An 18,693-nucleotide genomic window follows, 5' to 3' on the forward strand; every position below is an offset into this window, starting at 1 on the left:
CATTGTCAGTTCATATCAGAGCGTTCAAAACACCTGTGCAAATCATTCCATTCGTATGTGGATGTTTTACTGGCGAGTATTTGACGTATTTCTGAGTGATAACTCATACTAGAACACACTGATGTTAAATTGAGGAGCTCCTACACGAAATGCATGAACTTTGGCAGGTCTAGTAATATAATATAATCAGAGAAAATGTCACTGAATATCATAAAACAATCATTTCTAACACTGCTAAAGGCAGTAGGCCTGCAAAGGCATGCTCTAACATGATATCGCTCTAAGCAAACGTATGAATTCATACATTCTGTGCCATTTCTTATGAAAACCTTCAAACCATTGAAACAGTAAACACTAGTGATGTGCCTGAATTGTATTTCTTTCCAATCTTGGTTCAGTCTCGAAACTAAATCCCCATCGGATATATAAGCATGCAAGCCTTAGCATTTAACAATAAAAAGAAAGCAAAGAAAAGCGCAGTAACAGAATTGCATGAACAATTCAAACTATTCATTTGCCTAGAAAAAGGTGGTGATGAAAACTATATTAAAAACAATAAACAGGTTTGTGTTGCAGATTATGCTAAATTTGCATATTACCTGCTAAGATTAAGTAAATTCATTCTTAAATGAAGCAGCTGAGAGTAAAGGCTTTTTTCCAAACAGGCCTACGGTGGCATATAGGTAGTCCTGGCATACAAACTCGCAGCCTTAATCCAGGGTTATGATTGACACGTGACTACATGTGCACACGCACACACAACAGTGTTGTACTACGTGAGCAGTACTGTTGACATTTCACTTCACATCTGGAAGAGGTCTGTAAAGCTCTGAAACAGGTTTCATTGCCCACCTGTAACATGTTTAATGATTTCATTCTCTGACCGTACATTCAAAAGTATTTATTACTATAGAAGATATAGAAGAAAAACAGACATTCTGGTAGGTTTATGCTACTTAAATCAAAAAGGTTTATTCTTGCTTTTTCATTCACACCACAATATGGAAATTGGTTAGTTTCAATACTCTAGGATAAAATCTAAGTATTTTACACAGACACAGGTTTCATTGCACTATACGGCCTCAGCTATTTACAGTATGTGCACGGCACATGTACACTATACGGCCAAAAATATGTGGACGCCAGACCATGACCACTTCCCCAAACTTTTCCCATAAAGTTGGATGGACAAAATGTCATGGTCTGGTCAAAGCAAGGTCCATGAAGTTGGTTTGAAAGCGCTTGAGTGGCCAGCACAGATCCCTGACCTCAACCCCACTGAACACCTTTGAGATGAACATGAATGCTGACTACACGCCACCCCTCCTTGCCCAACCCCTCACAAACACTCATAAAAAGCGTTCACGTCCTTGTAATTACAACTGGTAAACTAGGAATTTTCTGAGAGCTCCGACTTGTACCACCTCTGCAGGACCTCCGCAGCGTCATTTGGAAACACTCAAATTGGCGCCGGCTTCAGCAGTAAAATGTAGTTACATAGTTATCGTGTGATATCTCTGTGTTATAATTAGTATCATTGACTATTATTAATGTCCTAATAATGCAAGATTAATCTGAAAAAAACTAAAAGGCATACAGTACAGTTTAATGTAAATTTGCAGTCAAAATCATCATCATAGTACACGGAGTCTGAGGACGGCCCCGAGTAGAACTTCTGGGTTGTCCTCTAGTAATTACGGTAATTCCGACACGGCGTGTACGCAGCCCATGCTATTGCCAGGCCTTTGGAATGGGATTTTCAACAAGAATGCTCAGGTGTCCACATACTTTTGGCAATTTGCAAAGTGTATTTATTATTTGTTTGTTTTTGCATAGTTAAAAGTGAAAAGAATGGACAAACCCAGCATTAAACTAAAGTCACCTCTTTCCCTAATGATCTTAACCCCACTTTATATATTAATGACTATTTTTACATTATGATGAAACCTTTAGGATCATATAAAAGCTGGAGAGCACTAAAGTCACCTACTAGCGAGGGATTCCTGTTGAGTAACGGAAGTGAGGAACACCATAAAAACCTGTGCTGAACATGATAATCAATGGCCAACCTTCAAAATCTGCGCCAATGTCTTTTCTATTCAACCCGACAGTCTATTCAGTGGTCTATTTGCGGTACTGTGAAGACTCAAGGTTATAACAGAGATACACTTGTCTTTCTTTAGTGCACCCAGGAACACACCTTCCCATTCAATATTTCAGACATTCAAAGACATCTATGTTATGAGCTCAGAGTGTGCCAGGCATTGCCCGCACTAGAACAGCCATGTCGTTTGTAGTGCACCCGTGTAACGAAGAGCAGAGGCACGCTTTAGGGCATGTTGCTGGAAATGTCACAGTCTGCAGGGGCTGCTGGCACATGTTGTGCAGTGCCACAGGATGTCTGTGAGTAATGAGTGTCCTGCTGTTCGCCGTCTCATCATCAGTGGACATTAGAGATGTAGTGTCAGCAGTTGCAAGAATCGAGGAATGAAATTCAGGCTACAGACTCCAGACTTTTCAAATTCAAATCCAGTTAAGAACAGCAATAGCAATGGTGCTCTTTCAAATGTATTAGTGTGGACATGGCTCAAGATAGTCATTCATATTTCCCTGGCATTTAGTGTGTGATCACTAGAAATGTCTGTTTAGGGTGCTTTCACATATTCAGTGAGCCCTGGAGCCCTGGTTTTCACCCACACTGTGCTTCTTTTTGGCAGTTGAGAACACAGCGACCACACTCGGGTGTGGACCAAAACAACTGGTCTGAGTGGGTCTGAGAGAGGTTTCTTAACTTCTCCAGTGATGGCTTTAGGAACGAATGGGCTGCTCGAATGCGCCGTCAGCCCTGTACACCCCTCAGAGAATTTAATTATTTATTATTTGTTGTGGGTCTTTTTAGTTTGCTGCTATGGTAGAAACTGAAATAGTTTCAGTCATACATGTAATATGGAAAGGGGGCACGGTAACTTAGTGGTTAGCACATTTGCCTCGCACCTCCAGGGATGTGTGGTTTGATTCCTCCCTCTGCCCTGTGTGCACGGAGCTTGCAGGTTTTCCCGGGGGTTCAGGGGGTTTCCTCTCAGTACTCTGGTTTCCTCCCCCAGTCCAAAGACATGTGTTGTAGGCTGACTGGCATCTCTAAATTGTCTGTAGTGTGTGAATGGGTGTGCGAGTGTGCCCTGAGATGGGTTGGAACCCTGTCCAGGGTGCCCCCGCCTTGTGCCCCGTGTCCCCAGGGCTCCCCACGACCCTATGTATTATAAGCGGTATAGAAAATGGATGGAATATGGAAATGATATAAACAATATGATATCATTTCCAATCATCTCTATATACATCAACAGAAAGCCATTGGTTCGTTATTATTAGCACAGGTGCCTACCTCTACATTTTGCTGTTTTTTGACCCCTTGCCATGGCAACGTGGTAAGCACCTCTATACTGTATGTTTCTGCATTTCAGTTAAAGCAGTGGTCAAACCAAATGCAATATAATTCTCGAGGAAAGTGAAGGTGAAAGTGCATATGGCTCTGGTCGTAGGTGGTAGACTTTATCTAGGTTTATTTTGACCTGTGAATATGCTCTCCATCATATGAGACAAAAAATGTTAGTGATCTATTTAAACCCTTTCTAACAACCGCGTAAGTCTATGTCTGTAAAATCAAACTTCATCTGCGGCAACAACTATTTTTCAGTCTTTCTGAAGTGACTAAAAACGTCCTTTCATGCGTTTTGTTCCTTTTTGTGCTTTTGTTTTCCTGTTCAACTGGCTTCAGCAGTTCCTGTTTTGACTGACCAAAATCACAATTCGTTATGTAACAGTCATGCAGGTGTGAAACGTCTGCCACTGATCTAGCTGGCGCACTCTGACGCACTGACACCCTCACTGTAGAAACACCAACACTCAACTTGATAGAAATGTACAACTCTTTAAAAAAAATTAATTCTAATTTCATTTCGATTCATTACATTTCGTTTGATTTTTGTGTAACTGCTCAAAAAAAATTTTTTTTAAATCTTCTAAATATGCAAAACGTTTTATATTGTATTTGAATTTGTGCTGCATGCTTTTACACTACACTGAAATGCACCCAAACAAACCAGGAAGCAGGGGGGAGAAAAATCTCTGTGCAAATTTGTGTAGAGAAATAAGATGCATTGTAGATCCATTCTACAGATTACTTTCAAATGTCAGCCTTGACAACTATGAACAAATGGCCACATGAAGACACACACACACACACACACACACACAAACACACACACACAGGACAAAAGTCTGGTTTTTCTTTGCCCTATATCTGCATTAAAATGAGCTCAATGTGAACACGGCTATTGAAAACCTCATTAACTGTGTACCCCCCCCCCCTACATTCGGCCAAGTGCCTTTGGATTTGCTCCTTATTACTGCTCACTTTATCTCCAATTATGTTCTCTACTTAATATAAAGTACCCTTGGTCAGATAATTGACACATTCACTTATCTCCACTAATACTGAGTCAATTAGCTTGCTGGCCTTTTAACTGCCCTTATCCTCTGTAATGTAGGCCTAATAAGCTCCACTCGACTCGAGGCCACGATTTACCCCGGAACTCTGCAAATACGCACCTCTCCACAGAAAGAGGCATTGGTACACATATCTGAAATCACCTTTTATTCTTTATTCTTTTATTCTTCTTAGCGACCTTCACGTTTGTTTTAAAAAAAGAAAATCTCGACTGTCCACATTGCTACAAAACAGCTTAGTATCATTTTGAGGACGTGGACACTACTGTCCAAATGCAGTACAGATATAGTGAACTAGTTTAGTTTATAGCTAACTATTTGATTCATATTTAACTATTTTGCATTCTTTTTCTAAAAAAAAAAAAACCCAAAAAACAAAAAAAAACTTAACCAGTAGATTTCGCATCAAACTGCCAATATGCCTTTTATAAATCTGATAAATAAAACACGACGGGCTGCACTTGTTATAGGAAAACAATCAACGACAGAGTGGTGTGATGTGATACTAACATAAATTTGACTGTTTTCCAATAATATCATGTCGAGAAGTGTTTTATTCCTCTTATGCTACAACAATTTCCTAGTGACTACATTTTTAAAAATTTATTAAAGAACGACACGACTCATTTATAGATAAAGTTTACTGTTGTGGAACATTATAACAATCCTGTTTCCACTTATGTTATAACAGCTATAAAACAGTTGCTCCTTCACCAGCTTCTCTCATTTTTCCTCTCTTCAGGTGAATAAGATGAAATTGGATAAAATGGAGTTTGTTATGTTACCAAGAAACTGTAGATTTCGACATAGAGAAGGACATGTGTCCGCTCTCAACAAAAGCACGTCCGCTCAAGCGTCAACACAACCCGCACACATCATGGTTCTCTCGTGAACGCGCGTCGGACGGAGATCTATGCGGAAGTGAAGATATTTTGTGACTCAAGACTTTTTTTTTATTGCGCACACAAAGCATTCGTATCGCTTCATAATATTGGGATTAAACCACTGGAGTCGCATGGATTGCTTTTACGATGCCTTTATGAACTTTTTGGAGCTTGAAAGTTTTGGTTACTCAGACTGTAAATGAAGGGACAGAAATCTCCCAGGTTTCATTAAAAAGTTCCTGATTTGTGTTCCGAAATTGTACGAAAGTCTTATGGGTTTGGAACGACACGAGGGTGAGTAAATGGTGACAGAATTTTAATTTGTGGGTGAACTATCCCTTTAAAGTACGGACTTAACGGCCGAGTCTGAACGCGGATTTAGGCTTTAATATTGTGTTACTCGCATCAAAATTCAAGATGTTATATATCCTTACAAGAGCTCCTGAAACACCAGCCACAAAACAGCTCCAAATCTATGCTCAGCATATATTCATGATGTTCGCGTGTAATAAGGTTTTTGTTCATAATTAATCTTTTCAATTGTTGGGGTTGAAATTTATTTGTTTATTTATTTATTTTTTTACCGGTAAAGGGATTGAAACTGAAAAAACCTCCTCTCATGCTGAGCCAGGAAAACAAGGTATGTAAATGTCTATACGAGTCTATATGAGTATTTAACGTATACACTGATAGCTTAGTTGTGCATCCCCCTGGCTAGAGACACCAAACTAGCCTAGTTTCATTTTATAAAGCCAAAAAGTTTAACATTTTATCGGTCTGGTAGTCCTGCAAACAGCGATGACACCCGAGGCAAGTTTTATGATAAATCCAACTTTTTGTACAATTTTCACATTTTTAAGCAATTAGTCAACAATGTTCAAGAATCCATTTATTTTTTATTTTTAAACAATTAGTCCTCACAATAGTAGCAGAGCTATTACTTTAGAACTATTTATTTCTTTGAAATCAAGTAGTTTTGATGTAATTTCAGTTTCGTTATCTTTGCAGTAGCTGATAACATCTCCTGCAAGTCATTTTGCTTGCTGTATCTGTGATCACAGTTTTGCGTTGAAGCATACTTGCTTCAGTTTTTACTGATACAGTTCTCACTTTGTTAAGGGTTCCTGGAAGGGTTCCTGTTTACTCAAAATATGGCTTGAGTGTTCCAGTTACATGATGGCCCAGGAAGTGCCTTTACGCTCTGCTGTGATCTGCTAAAGAGGCTCCTTTGGGCTTTGTGGTTTACATTTCTGCAAATGGAAAGACGCATTTTTATATATTTAAAAGAAAAAAAACACCTCTGAAACAACGCTGTTATCAGATAAATTATTGAACGTTTACCACAGAAATTGCAAGTATTACATAATTCTTTTTCACTTCTCTGGTAGGGTTTCACACTGTTACTACAATCCAATTTACAGAATTTGACTTAGGGTAAATAGCTGTTTATATATGTACAGTGCTAACAGGTTTGTTAGCTGGACTGTTAATCATCCGGGGCTGAGCCCAGACTCTTCTCCATCAAAAAAGCATTTAAAAAACATACTTCTAAGTAAACTGTTTCCATGCATTTTTTTCTTGCATGGGAGGACTAATTGTTTAAAAACATGCAAATTGTACACAAAGTTGGATTTATCATAAAACTTGCCTCAGGTGTCATCACTGTTTGCAGGACTACCAGACCAATAAAATATAAAATTTTTTGGCTTTATAAAATGAAACTAGGCTAGTTTGGTGTCTCTAGTCAAGGGGACGCACAACTAAGCTATCAGTGTATATGTCAGCTGTCCTTGTGCTTTGATCATATCATGTTCAAGTAACTTGGAATTCATATAGATATTTAATTTACACACCTTGTTTTCCTGGCTCAGCAGGAGAGGATGTTTTTCAGTTTCAATCCCTTTACTGGTAAAAAAAATTATACCCTGGGCTTGGACCACGCAAGGTATATACACAAAGTATAAGCAGACTAATGGTAGTGGCAACTTTAAGACTTTTATATTCACTTCCTGTAACCAGGACTAATGTTTAATTCCCATGCTGCAAAAGACAGTGGCAGAATTTTTTCATTCATACATCTTTAGTAACCGCTTTATCCTGGTAAACCGCTCTGTCCCAGGAACACCTGGCATGAAGCTGAAGTACACCCTGGATGGGATGCAAGGCCATTGCAGGGCTTCATGCACGCACATTCATACACTCATTCACACCTCCAGAACAATTTAGCTTAGCCAATCCACCCACCTGCATGTTTTTGGGAGGTGAGTGAAAACCAGAGAAACTCTGCACAGACAATAACCCCAGGCCACGATCTAACCGGGGAACCTGGATCTGTGAAGCAGCAAGGCTGTAGGCTGCGTGTGGCAGAATTAGCACACACACCTGGGCAAAAAAAAAAGTGCCAAGCCCAAAATGGCAAAATATTAAGCTTTTAATGGTCTTAACAACGAATCATTGGTCAGAAAATGAGCAAGAATTAAAGAAATGCACTTCTGAGACCTCCTGTGTCACCACTTGCTCATTTACTTTTGCTACAGTGAAGTGTTTACGGGGAAAAGCTAGAAACAGGGAAATTCACTTATATAGACTACTTGTACCAAAGGTAAAATCATGATAATGATTAAAATATTTGATGTAAAATTTAAACACACACAAGTTTGGGTGTACAAAATTAAAATAAAGTAAAAAAAAAATAAAAATAAATAAAAAGCTGTCTGCAAATTTCCCCACAAGGTTTAAACATGTAAAGAAATCAAAGGGAAAAGCTACCCCATACTAAGTTACTTTATGTTTTTTTTCTTGATGTTTTTCTTTATGTATTCTTGATAATGTAAGTGCATTAAAGCGCACCTATTATGGGTTTGAAACGTGCCTAATTTTTTGGTCGCAGACAATAGGTTTACGTGCATCCGAGGTCAACAAACACTTTAATGTGCTCATAATTTAAATTGCAGCATTACTTTTCCCCCCAGTGTCACAAACAACTCGTTAAATGATCCGTTCTAAAGGATTCATTCTAAACTCCTCCTTTCAGAGAGCACACTCTGCTCTGATTGGTCAGATGTCACAGTCTGTTGTGATTGGTCTACCGCTGTCAGCGTGTTTCAAAAAGGAAACGCCCACTACCATAACGAGTTTCAGCTCCGTCTGTCAGCGAGCAGCTGATGAAGACCAGAGGCGGGGCTTTTTCTTACAAACCTACATAACTTAGTACAGTCTGGAATCACTAACGACTCGTTTCAGCTGTTCAGAATCAATTCCTTCTTTTGGGAGTCAATAACTCAGTTTGTCGTGTGCTTTGATTTTTGAAACTTTGCAGGCGTTTTTACATTCACAAACAGCTCACTAACACACTACATGAAAGGTAATATTTGAAAAACCATAATAGGTGCACTTTAAGAGCGTAATATTTTGCCATTTTAGGCATGGCCCTTTTTTTTTTTTTTGCCCAGCAGTGTAATGAAAACATTTTATTTTCTATTCCATAAAAAAATTCTTGGCCATTTAAAAGATAATTTTGCCAGGTTTCATTCATACAGTAGTAGTAGTGTATACTTATAGGTGAAATACTTTAAAAAACGAAAAGAAAAAAAACGTAAAGTTTTGCACATTTGGCACATTTATGTATTTACCAAAAAATAACTCAAAGCTAGATTTGTCTTCAAGCGTAGAGCTCATATTTATATCAACAGGAAGCAAACTATGCAACATAAGAGCACTGATGTGAAGCTCAGAGTGAGTCTAGTGTGGAGAAAATCCGACCGTCACATCAGTACAGATGAACTACATGCAAACTGACCGTGTAGGATAATGTCCGGTCAGTGCTGAGCATTGACTTACCGCATTCCAAAATCATTCTTTACACGGTCTCGTAAATAATTCCGTGAACAAGTTTCCATTATAATGATATATATTCCATTATAATATAACTGCTACTGTGTCTATATTATGTGACACCACAGACTAATCTCCATCTAGCTCTGAAAAATACAAAGGAATGGCGAGGTATATGGAATAAAATCTTGGGCTTCTCAGTGCTGTTTAACTTTCTATGTCTCAGGATTACTCACACTAAAAATATTTTTAAAATTCAAAAAGCTGTCAAAAGGAGTGCAGAGGACTGCGAGTACACCAAAAAAAGGGTTTCTCTACACTTATTCTCTCATATAAGCAGCTTGGTCAAAGGGCAACGGCTCGAAAAGTAGTTCTCACACTAATTCAAATTCTGTGGTGTCACAGATTTATATTAACACGTTAGTTCTTCTACATAATCATTTCTATAGTAACAACATACACAGGGACTTGCAGGGTGGAGGCTCCACATGAAGAGGTTTTTAAAATTGTTGATACGGTGACATTTACGAGAAGACGTTTATTTTTAGAAGGATTCTCCTGGTCAGAGGTAAAGCTGTAACTTTAAGTCTCCTGACAAGACAAAGTCTTCAGGACGGAGGACTGTGCTTTGTGTTTTATCAGTACTATGACAAGCTGCATTTTTATTTTTTTTTTTGCATTAACGTCAAGACGGAGAAGAAATAGATTCTGGTGAGGAAATGACTGTTTATCAGTTTATCACCGCTATTATACAAGTGATAACAGAAACTAAATATGTAACTATAAACGGTTAAAAAGCATGACACACCATTCTTTAATAAATAAATAGCTAATATTGGCAAATCCTGTGGTATATTTGTTATGGGAAAAATTCAGAGTAACTCAATTTCGCATCAGGCCGCATCACGCCACACTGTCATTGATTATTTCCTTATAACAGCATGCCCTGTCATGGTTTATTCCTCACTTTATTGTTGGAGAAATGCTTTTTTTGTTGTTAATATGTACAACATGAATGAGTTCTCCACGTTCAAACAACAAAAACTAGTTTTTGTTTACATATCAAAAGCCCAAGGGTTTTAAGGTCTTTTTAAGGGTAATTTTGTATATCATATTCTTAGTTATGTACTATTACAAACGTATACAGATTACAACTTATTATTATTATTAGTTAGGCCTCAGGAAATGACCAAGAAATCTCATCTCCATGGATAACTGTGACCTACATTTATAATAGTAACACACACACACACACACACACACACACACACACACACACACACACACACACACACACAGAGAGAGAGAGAGAGAGAGAGAGAGAGAGAGAGAGAGAGAGTGGAAGACAGAGAGAGAGAGAGAGAGAGACACAGAGACACACACACACACAGTGTGAGAAAGAGAGACACAGAGAGAGAGAGAGAGAGAGACGCACACACACACAGATACACAGTGTGAGAGAGAGCGACAGAGAGAGAGAGCGAGAGAGAGACACACACACACACACAGACACACACACAGAGACACACAGTGTGAGAGAGAGCGACAGAGAGAGAGAGACACACACACACATACAGAGAGAGAGAGACACACACACACACATACAGAGAGATAGAGAGAGACACAGAGAGAGAGCGAGAGAGAGACATACACACATACAGAGAGAGAGCGAGAGAGAGAGACACATAGAGAGACAGAGAGACACACATACAGAGAGAGAGAGAGAGAAAGAGCGAGAGAGACAGAGACACACACACAGAGACAGAGAGACATACACACATACAGAGAGATAGAGAGAGACACAGAGAGAGAGTGAGAGAGAGAGACACATACAGAGAGAGAGACACACACATACAGAGAGAGAGAGAGACAGAGAGAGAGCGAGAGAGACAGAGACACACACACAGAGACAGAGAGACATACACACATACAGAGAGATAGAGAGAGACACAGAGAGAGAGTGAGAGAGAGAGAGACACACACACACACATACAGAGAGAGAGAGAAAGGGACAGACACACACACATACAGAGATAGAGAGAGACACAGAGAGAGAGCGAGAGAGAGACACACACACAGAGAGAGAGACACACACATACAGAGAGAGAGAGAGAGAGAGAGAGAGAGAGAGAGAGAGAGAGAAAATCCATCCATTTTCTGTACCGCTTAACCTAGACAAGGTCGGAGGAAGCATGAAGCCTATCTCATTGGACTTTGGGCACCCTGGCACAGTGGAGGCAGAGGGACACCCTGGATTGGGTGCCAATCCATCACAGGACACAAGTCACACACCCATTCACACACTATGGACAATTTAGAGATGCCAATCAGCCTACAACATATGTGCTTGGACTGGGGGAGGAAACCAGAATACCTGGAGGAAACCCCTGAAGCACAGGGAGAACATGTAAACTCCACGCACACAGGGGGGAGGAGGGAATCAAACCACCAAACCTGGAACCACAAAGACAAACGTGCTAACCACTAAGCCACCGTGTCCCCATGACAGAGAATAATAAAGTCAAAAAACAAAGAAATATAAACCACTTAAATACATCATTTTCATTCCAGTTACAAGAACTACATGGTATTTGATTTTTCCTTCTATTCTTCATCTACTCATTTAGTCCAGGTGCATTTATTACTTCATCAGGAGGTTTTACGCAAGAAAAACCACGCTGGATATACATGCACTACACTGCTGGTCAAGACGTATGAGCTGCACACGTCACTAAGCCCACTCCACTGGAAAATGCCAGCAACTCTATTTTAATTGAAAAATATAACAGTCTGCGTTGGAATAAAGTAAGGTCCATTTCTCCAGTGGAGCAGCTATTTGCTACCATGCTGGATTTGTCAAAGAAATGTCCCCTTCCCCCTTCTTCACTCTCGGAGTGCACAATTGAGGAAGGCAAGGAAAAATAGGAGACAAGGAACCCTTTCATTCCTTTCAATCCATCTTGTAATGCTGTAAAACATACCAAAATAGAATGGCTTAATTAAAGCAATTTTCATCACAAAGATAAAGTTTGAGTCATGTTTCTAATCAGCAAGTGTTTTAAGGTCCAGAAAGTCTGCACTGTAACCATGGAAACGTGGTTACATCTGACAGAGTTGCTATCAGCCAATTAGTGAAAGAAAAGAGCGCTGCTATTGCGGAGACGAATCCCCAATAAAAGTCTTAAATAAATGACCAAAGTCTAAGCCGTTAGCTAAATCGTTTCATCTTTTGGACAGGATTGACGGGATGTGATGTTTGCTGTTTGCTAAGATGCTGCAAGGTGGAAGGAGAACACAGTTGACAGATTCCTCTCTGCGTTTTCTCTGTAATTGCCAGAATCCTCTTCTAAACTGTATTTTTCATTAGAAACAACAAAACATCGGCAACAACAACAACAACAAAAATACTATGCGTAGGTGTGAATTCAGGAAGAGGACGATCTGTCAAAAGGGCTTTGAATGTTTTTTTTGTTTTTTTTAAAGCTAGACGAAAGCTTCATCAACTGTAAATCTTAAAGCAAATGTAAGCCTTAAAAGTTCAGCATCTGCCTTCAACTACGCTGAGTGCAGGTAAATTATTAGTCTGAAGATTGCACTGTAGACTATGTTCATGCCGCATGCAGAGAAAATTATCAAGGGGAAAAAAACACATTACCAGAAGAGTGCAATAGGATTCTCTATAACCAGAACGACAGAAGCACAATAAAACCTAGCTCTGAGCTCGTGAAGGTCCAGTTGCTTAAAAATCCTCGCTCACAAAGGTCCAGATCAGCACCTAACGTAACTGAAAGGTGAGAACATTCACCTTTTAATGCTTATCGGTTAGTGATTGGTTTATGGCTATAAAGGAGACATTTTGAAATGTCTATATATGTTTTGTAGTGGTGCTCCACGTTACCACATCTGACTAGCACCATGAGACATCGGTGTTGAATTTGAAGCAGAGAATAACTCATACTTGTCTGTCCAATCTGCTTTCATTGTTGACGTGTTTATTTATTTATTTATTTATTTATTTATTTATTTTAAAGAAGCCATGTCAAGAGTGAAAAAAAAGAAGATTGAAAAATCTAATGTCTGATTTAATGTCTCTAGCCCTATAGCTAGTCTCTGGTCTGAGGAGCTGCCTCCCGCTAAATAACTTACAGAAACACATGTAATCGTGTGGGGTTAGTGGTTAGCACATTCGCCTTGCACCTCTGGGGGTTGGAGGCTTGAATCCCGCCTCCGCGGGTGCATGGCGTTTGCATGTTCTCCCGGTGCTTCGGGAGCTTCCTCTCCCAGCACAACAACAGGCCGATTGGTATTTCCAAATAGAGATGTGCCGATGTATTAGCCGATAAAGGCAATTTTTCATGCTATGGGTCATCGGCCGATATTTTAAAAACACCCGATGACGATAACAATCGGTTATCGGTATTGGCTGAGAAATTTAGTATCAGTGCATCTCTATTTCCAAATTATCCGTAGTGTGTGAATGCGTGTGTGCGCGATTGTGCCCTGTGATGTGTTGGCACCCCATCCAGGGTGTCTCCTGCATTGTGCCCCATGTTCCCTGGGATAGGCTCCAGGATCCCCGCGACCCTGTGTAGGATAAGCGGTATGGAAAATGGATGGATGTTATTGGATAAACTGTAACATTCTGTAGGGTCTGCTCGAGAAAACTGAGCTGGTTCAGGTTTACAAAACTAGAGTCACTGAACTATCATATTTTGCATACAATGATTGGTTCTGCTCCATTATTGTTTCAAGTACTTGGTACTCAGTCTACTGAAATACTTTGCTTATGCAACCTGAACAATATATTAATGACCATTATGAATTGCATTGCAAAATGCTTTTCTAAGGACATCACGGGTATCATCTGTACTTTCCTAACGCTAACTTGCAGTATATTCCAATCCACAAAGTATTTGAGTATGCAGCTGGTATGATGTTAGCATAGCAAAACTGATCATGTATTAGTTTAAAATAATTTTTAAAATTATTTTGATGCCATATTGCTACTTTGCTGTCACGTATTGTTACCAAATCTAAACGTCATACAACATCTCCTAACATTACAGCAATTATATTTATTTTATAATCACTACCCCGAATGCAAGCCTCTGAAGCCTATTTATCATTTGATGTTTACAGTGATGATGATTACAGTCAGAGTTTATTCTAGCATTATTCCTTCCAATCTTTCAGTATTATATTATTTTTTTGTAAGAGCTTAATCTAGTGTAGATTTTCTCAGGCAGTCTGTGACAGAGAGCTGTAGATGAAGGCTATGTTGAATGTATTTACACTTTATATCTCAGCAGGGCACAAAATGATAAGCAATGATTATTCGAAAATAGATAAATACACATTTTATTGAATAGATTCAGCAGAAGAATTCATAAAATGCACTTTTTTGTTCTCTGCATGTGGGTCAATGATCATTCAAGAAACACTTGTGAATTTAATATGCGTTGAAAATCTATGTAAATTGTCAGAAGTCAGGAAACACATCATCTAAGTTGACTTATTTGCCCTCTAGCAGCTTGAGTTAGGCATGGATAAATCAGTAATCAGGGTGTCTGAGACAAGTGTATTTATTTGTATTCATACCTGAGCAGCAGACAAGTAAGTTCAACTTATTGATTTTCACAAAAGAAAAGCTTTCATTTCATGCATGTAGCTATGTTTAAACTCAATCCACTTCATGATGGTGCAGTGGATATCGATGTTGTATCTATAGCACAGTCTACTCATCCTTAAGCCTACCACTTGTTCTTTTTTTCATGTGCATGGTTGATGATCCTTTCAGAATCAGGAACGCTGGTGTGAAAACACTGATGAAAATGAACAAACTAAAGTTCAGTGCAAAAAGTGAAAAGGACAAACTAGGGACTCATGAAAAATTATCACAGAACATAAAAATAGTTGTGGATCCTCCAGGTAATGATACATAGTATTAATAATCAAGGGTATGTAAACTTTTGAACGGGGTAATGTTTATAAATTCAGCTATAATCTTGTCTTGTGGACTATATGTAAACATCTATTATGTGAAATAGCTTATTCAGGATAGTACTAAATAAAAAAAACGACATGGGATTTTTATGATCCCTCTTATTTTGTTAACAGTATTAAGATTTAGCAGATTCATACACACACACACACACACACACACACACACACACACATATATACACACACACAGCATTAATATTAATATAACATTCTATATTAATGCACTAGTTTTCCATACATTATTCTATTACATTAGCTACCACATTTTCAGCCTAGTTACTGTACTGTAGGTTTCTGGGCAACCAAAAACTGGGCAAGCACAGTGGAGCTTTTACTTGGCCAGCGGACTAAACTAGGCAGCTGAAGAATGGAAAAACACTGCATGGTCTTTCTCCAGTCTCGACTGTATGGAATTAAATTTGTGCCAAAAGTACTGAATGCATCTTTTCAGGAAACTAACAAAAAAGTGTTTTACTCTCACTGGCTAGTGAGATTTGGATCGACAGCTCCCTGACCTGGAAGTAGAGACTTCTGTGGCATGAATATTGGAGAGCATTCTCGATGCAGTTCTCTGTATATTTATAGTGTTTGCTCTTTGTATTGGAAACTACTTCCTTCCTAAGTTAGTATATCAGTTCGTAAATAATATTTGAGGTTTGGATAGTCTCATAGAACTATTTTTTCGAGGTGAACTCTCAGAAGTGACACGGAGCATCATCGTCGTCGTTTATCCAAGTCTCGAGAGTAAATCGCTGTTAAGCCCGCCCACACGAGATCCAGAATTGCGAGCGTAAACTTGCGGAGTGTAAAGGAAAACATTGAACGTGTAAATTAAATCTCTGGCGGTGTATTCAAACCATGATTAGCGAAAAGGAAGCCCAGAAAAATGTTAACCAAGAATGCTGTTTATTTGAAGACCATGTTCAATTTTTGCCATTGAGTTCATTGGTTTCAGTTTCAGAGTGTTTTTCTTCTTTCTACTGTACACTGGGGGAAAAAAAGCTTGTAGAATTGACTTAATTCAAACGCGTACATCGGTTCCACATGATTGAACTGAGTTACATTAACATCATTTGTTTTTGTACATCCAACGTGATTTGATCATGTCTATTCAATGGCCTAAATAAAATCAAACTCCGCACTCTCACTGGAGCTGAGGATCGAACCCGAGTTGCCTTGGTTCGTTAGAACCCGTCAGTGCCATCATCCCCACAAGATTCCATAATGTAATTGCTTTATGTAAATACTATGTGAATTGATCATGCTCACTTTACATAATTCAATCTAATTAATTAGAAAGTTGTTTAATTTTAGCATAAGCAACGAAATCACGTTTTGAATAGAAACGCAATATCTTTTATGTAAACCGTACGTAATAGTTTTTTCTTAAATCTAACCGACCACATATTCCATTTTTTCAGTGTATATTTTTTGTTTGTATCTTGAAAAGTTATGTTCAATACTTTTGGCACAAATTTAATTCCATACCACTGTAGCCTCAAATTCTCGTTCTTTTCTGACAGCCGTTGTGGTCTTCTGCTGTTGCAGCCCATGAGCCTCATAGTTCAACATGTTACACATTTTGAGATGCTTTTCTGCTCAAATGTAAAGAGCAGTCATTTGAGTTAACCTAGCCTTCCTTTCAGCATCTTATCAGCCTCTCACCTCTCTCATCAACAAGCCATTTCTGCCCACACAACTGCCACTCGCTCGATTTATTTATTTTACCTGTGTAAACTCTAGAGACTGTTGTGTCTGACTGAAAATACCAGCCATACCAGCAGTAAAAATCATCAGTTTCGGAAATACTCAAACCAGCCTGTCTGGCACCAACAACCATGTCACAGTGTGATGTGGACATTAACTGAAGCTCTTGACCTGAATCAATACACACAAACTCTACTGACTACGGCCTTTTAGAAGGAGCTGATTATGACAGAAACTAATGAAGTTTTGCTTCCGGAGTAGAATACTGCCACGTCACAGTAACGCAGTAAGTAATGATTGCAGATAATCATCTGCCCTGCATATCCCCTCGTCCACTTTAGATTGCCTGCTTATGGTGTAACAAAAAAATGCTTAGCACACTTGTCATATTTTGATCAATTTGGCACAAGAGCCAAGATGGCTAAAATATCTGAATACATTAAATAGAAACAAACAGATGAGCTCTACTGTGAGCCAGTTTCTTAAGAGGTTTCTGGAGTAACACGAATGGAACTATGGGAATTATGTTGTGAGAAAAAAATGCAAAATAAATAAAAACAATTTAGTATTTCAGCATCTTCAAAGTAGACACGCTTTTTGCCTAGATTTTCCAGAAATGTATTCTTGGCATTTTCTCAACCAATTTCTTGAGGAATCCCCCTGAGATGCTTTTTAAACAGTATTAAAGGGAATTCCCACCTACGCTGGACTCTTATTGGCTGCTTTCTGGAATATTTCGCTCCAAGTCATCCATTTAAAAAAATATATTTTTTGTAAATAATAAAATAAAGTTATAAAGTTCCCATAAAGATAAAAGATAAATATCCCATAAAAGATATGAATATTTTGGACAATTATATTTTTACATTACAACACCAGTTTCAAACATTTTATCATACACCTTAGTTATAGTTTTGCTTGTATTTCCTTATTTGTAAGTCGTTTTGGACTAAATGAATGCGCCTGCTAAATAAATAAATGCAAATAAATACATTTTTATATTGTATGTTTATAATGGTAAATTTGAGACCCTTAAAACTCCATGAATGATGAGTTTTTGTAGTCTTACCTGCAATGTCGTGTGTCGTGTCCCCCGGCGGCTTGTATGGGTTGAACTTGGGTTTGGGTGCCACGACAGGAGCAAATTTTTTAGGAGACTGGTGCTGCGATACCGAGATGCTGGGGGTTCCCATTGGCAAACTGGTCTCCATTCTGGCAGTCACATGACCGTGCTGGCTACCATTGTTCTGGCCACTCCACATGGTTCTGCATGAAAATGCCAATGGAAAACAAATTGGAAAAAAAAAAAAACAGAATTTTATTATTATTACTTATTTCTGAACTGATCAGACATTAACAGCTGTGGTAACCTCATGCATGTCCATTCCTCACTCTCAAAATTATATACCTTTCTTATTGCTTTCAGGGTCGTTACTAAACAGTTCATGTAGTTACTTAATAATGTGAATAACTTGATATTAATCTATGACCTTCTGAAGGTTGCAAGTCCAAATCCTAGGCCTGCTGCATAGCATGTGACCCTTAAAGCTGCTAACACAAACATGCAACTTATTAATTCTACAACCTGAAAGCACATTAGAGAACAGATTTTTTTTATTCAGAGCAATGTAGCACTACTGACTAAATAACACTGGCTTATTCACAGCAATATTGAATTTCCACTGTGTCCGAAATCTAATTCTCTCGGGCTGTTTCTGAAACACTGATTAGGAAGCAACATGACCCTAATTTTGAAGTT

The 18,693-nt window shown here is 38.7% G+C and overlaps 1 protein-coding gene across 5 annotated transcripts in view; it reads right to left on the reverse strand.

The window, feature by feature from the left end:
• The window catches only part of lpp (LIM domain containing preferred translocation partner in lipoma), a 218,183-nt gene that overhangs the window by 119,343 nt on the left and 80,147 nt on the right, over window positions 1-18,693 (reverse strand). For all 5 annotated transcript variants that reach the window (XM_053636665.1, XM_053636663.1, XM_053636667.1 and 2 more), the window contains one exon: window positions 18,004-18,200. In XM_053636665.1, coding sequence (XP_053492640.1) covers window positions 18,004-18,196 — 193 coding nt within the window. In that variant the 5' untranslated portion in view covers window positions 18,197-18,200. The remainder of the gene's footprint in view (window positions 1-18,003; window positions 18,201-18,693) is intronic.

Source organism: Ictalurus furcatus, chromosome 11 (assembly GCF_023375685.1).
Source record: "Ictalurus furcatus strain D&B chromosome 11, Billie_1.0, whole genome shotgun sequence".
NCBI classification, from domain to species: domain Eukaryota; kingdom Metazoa; phylum Chordata; class Actinopteri; order Siluriformes; family Ictaluridae; genus Ictalurus; species Ictalurus furcatus.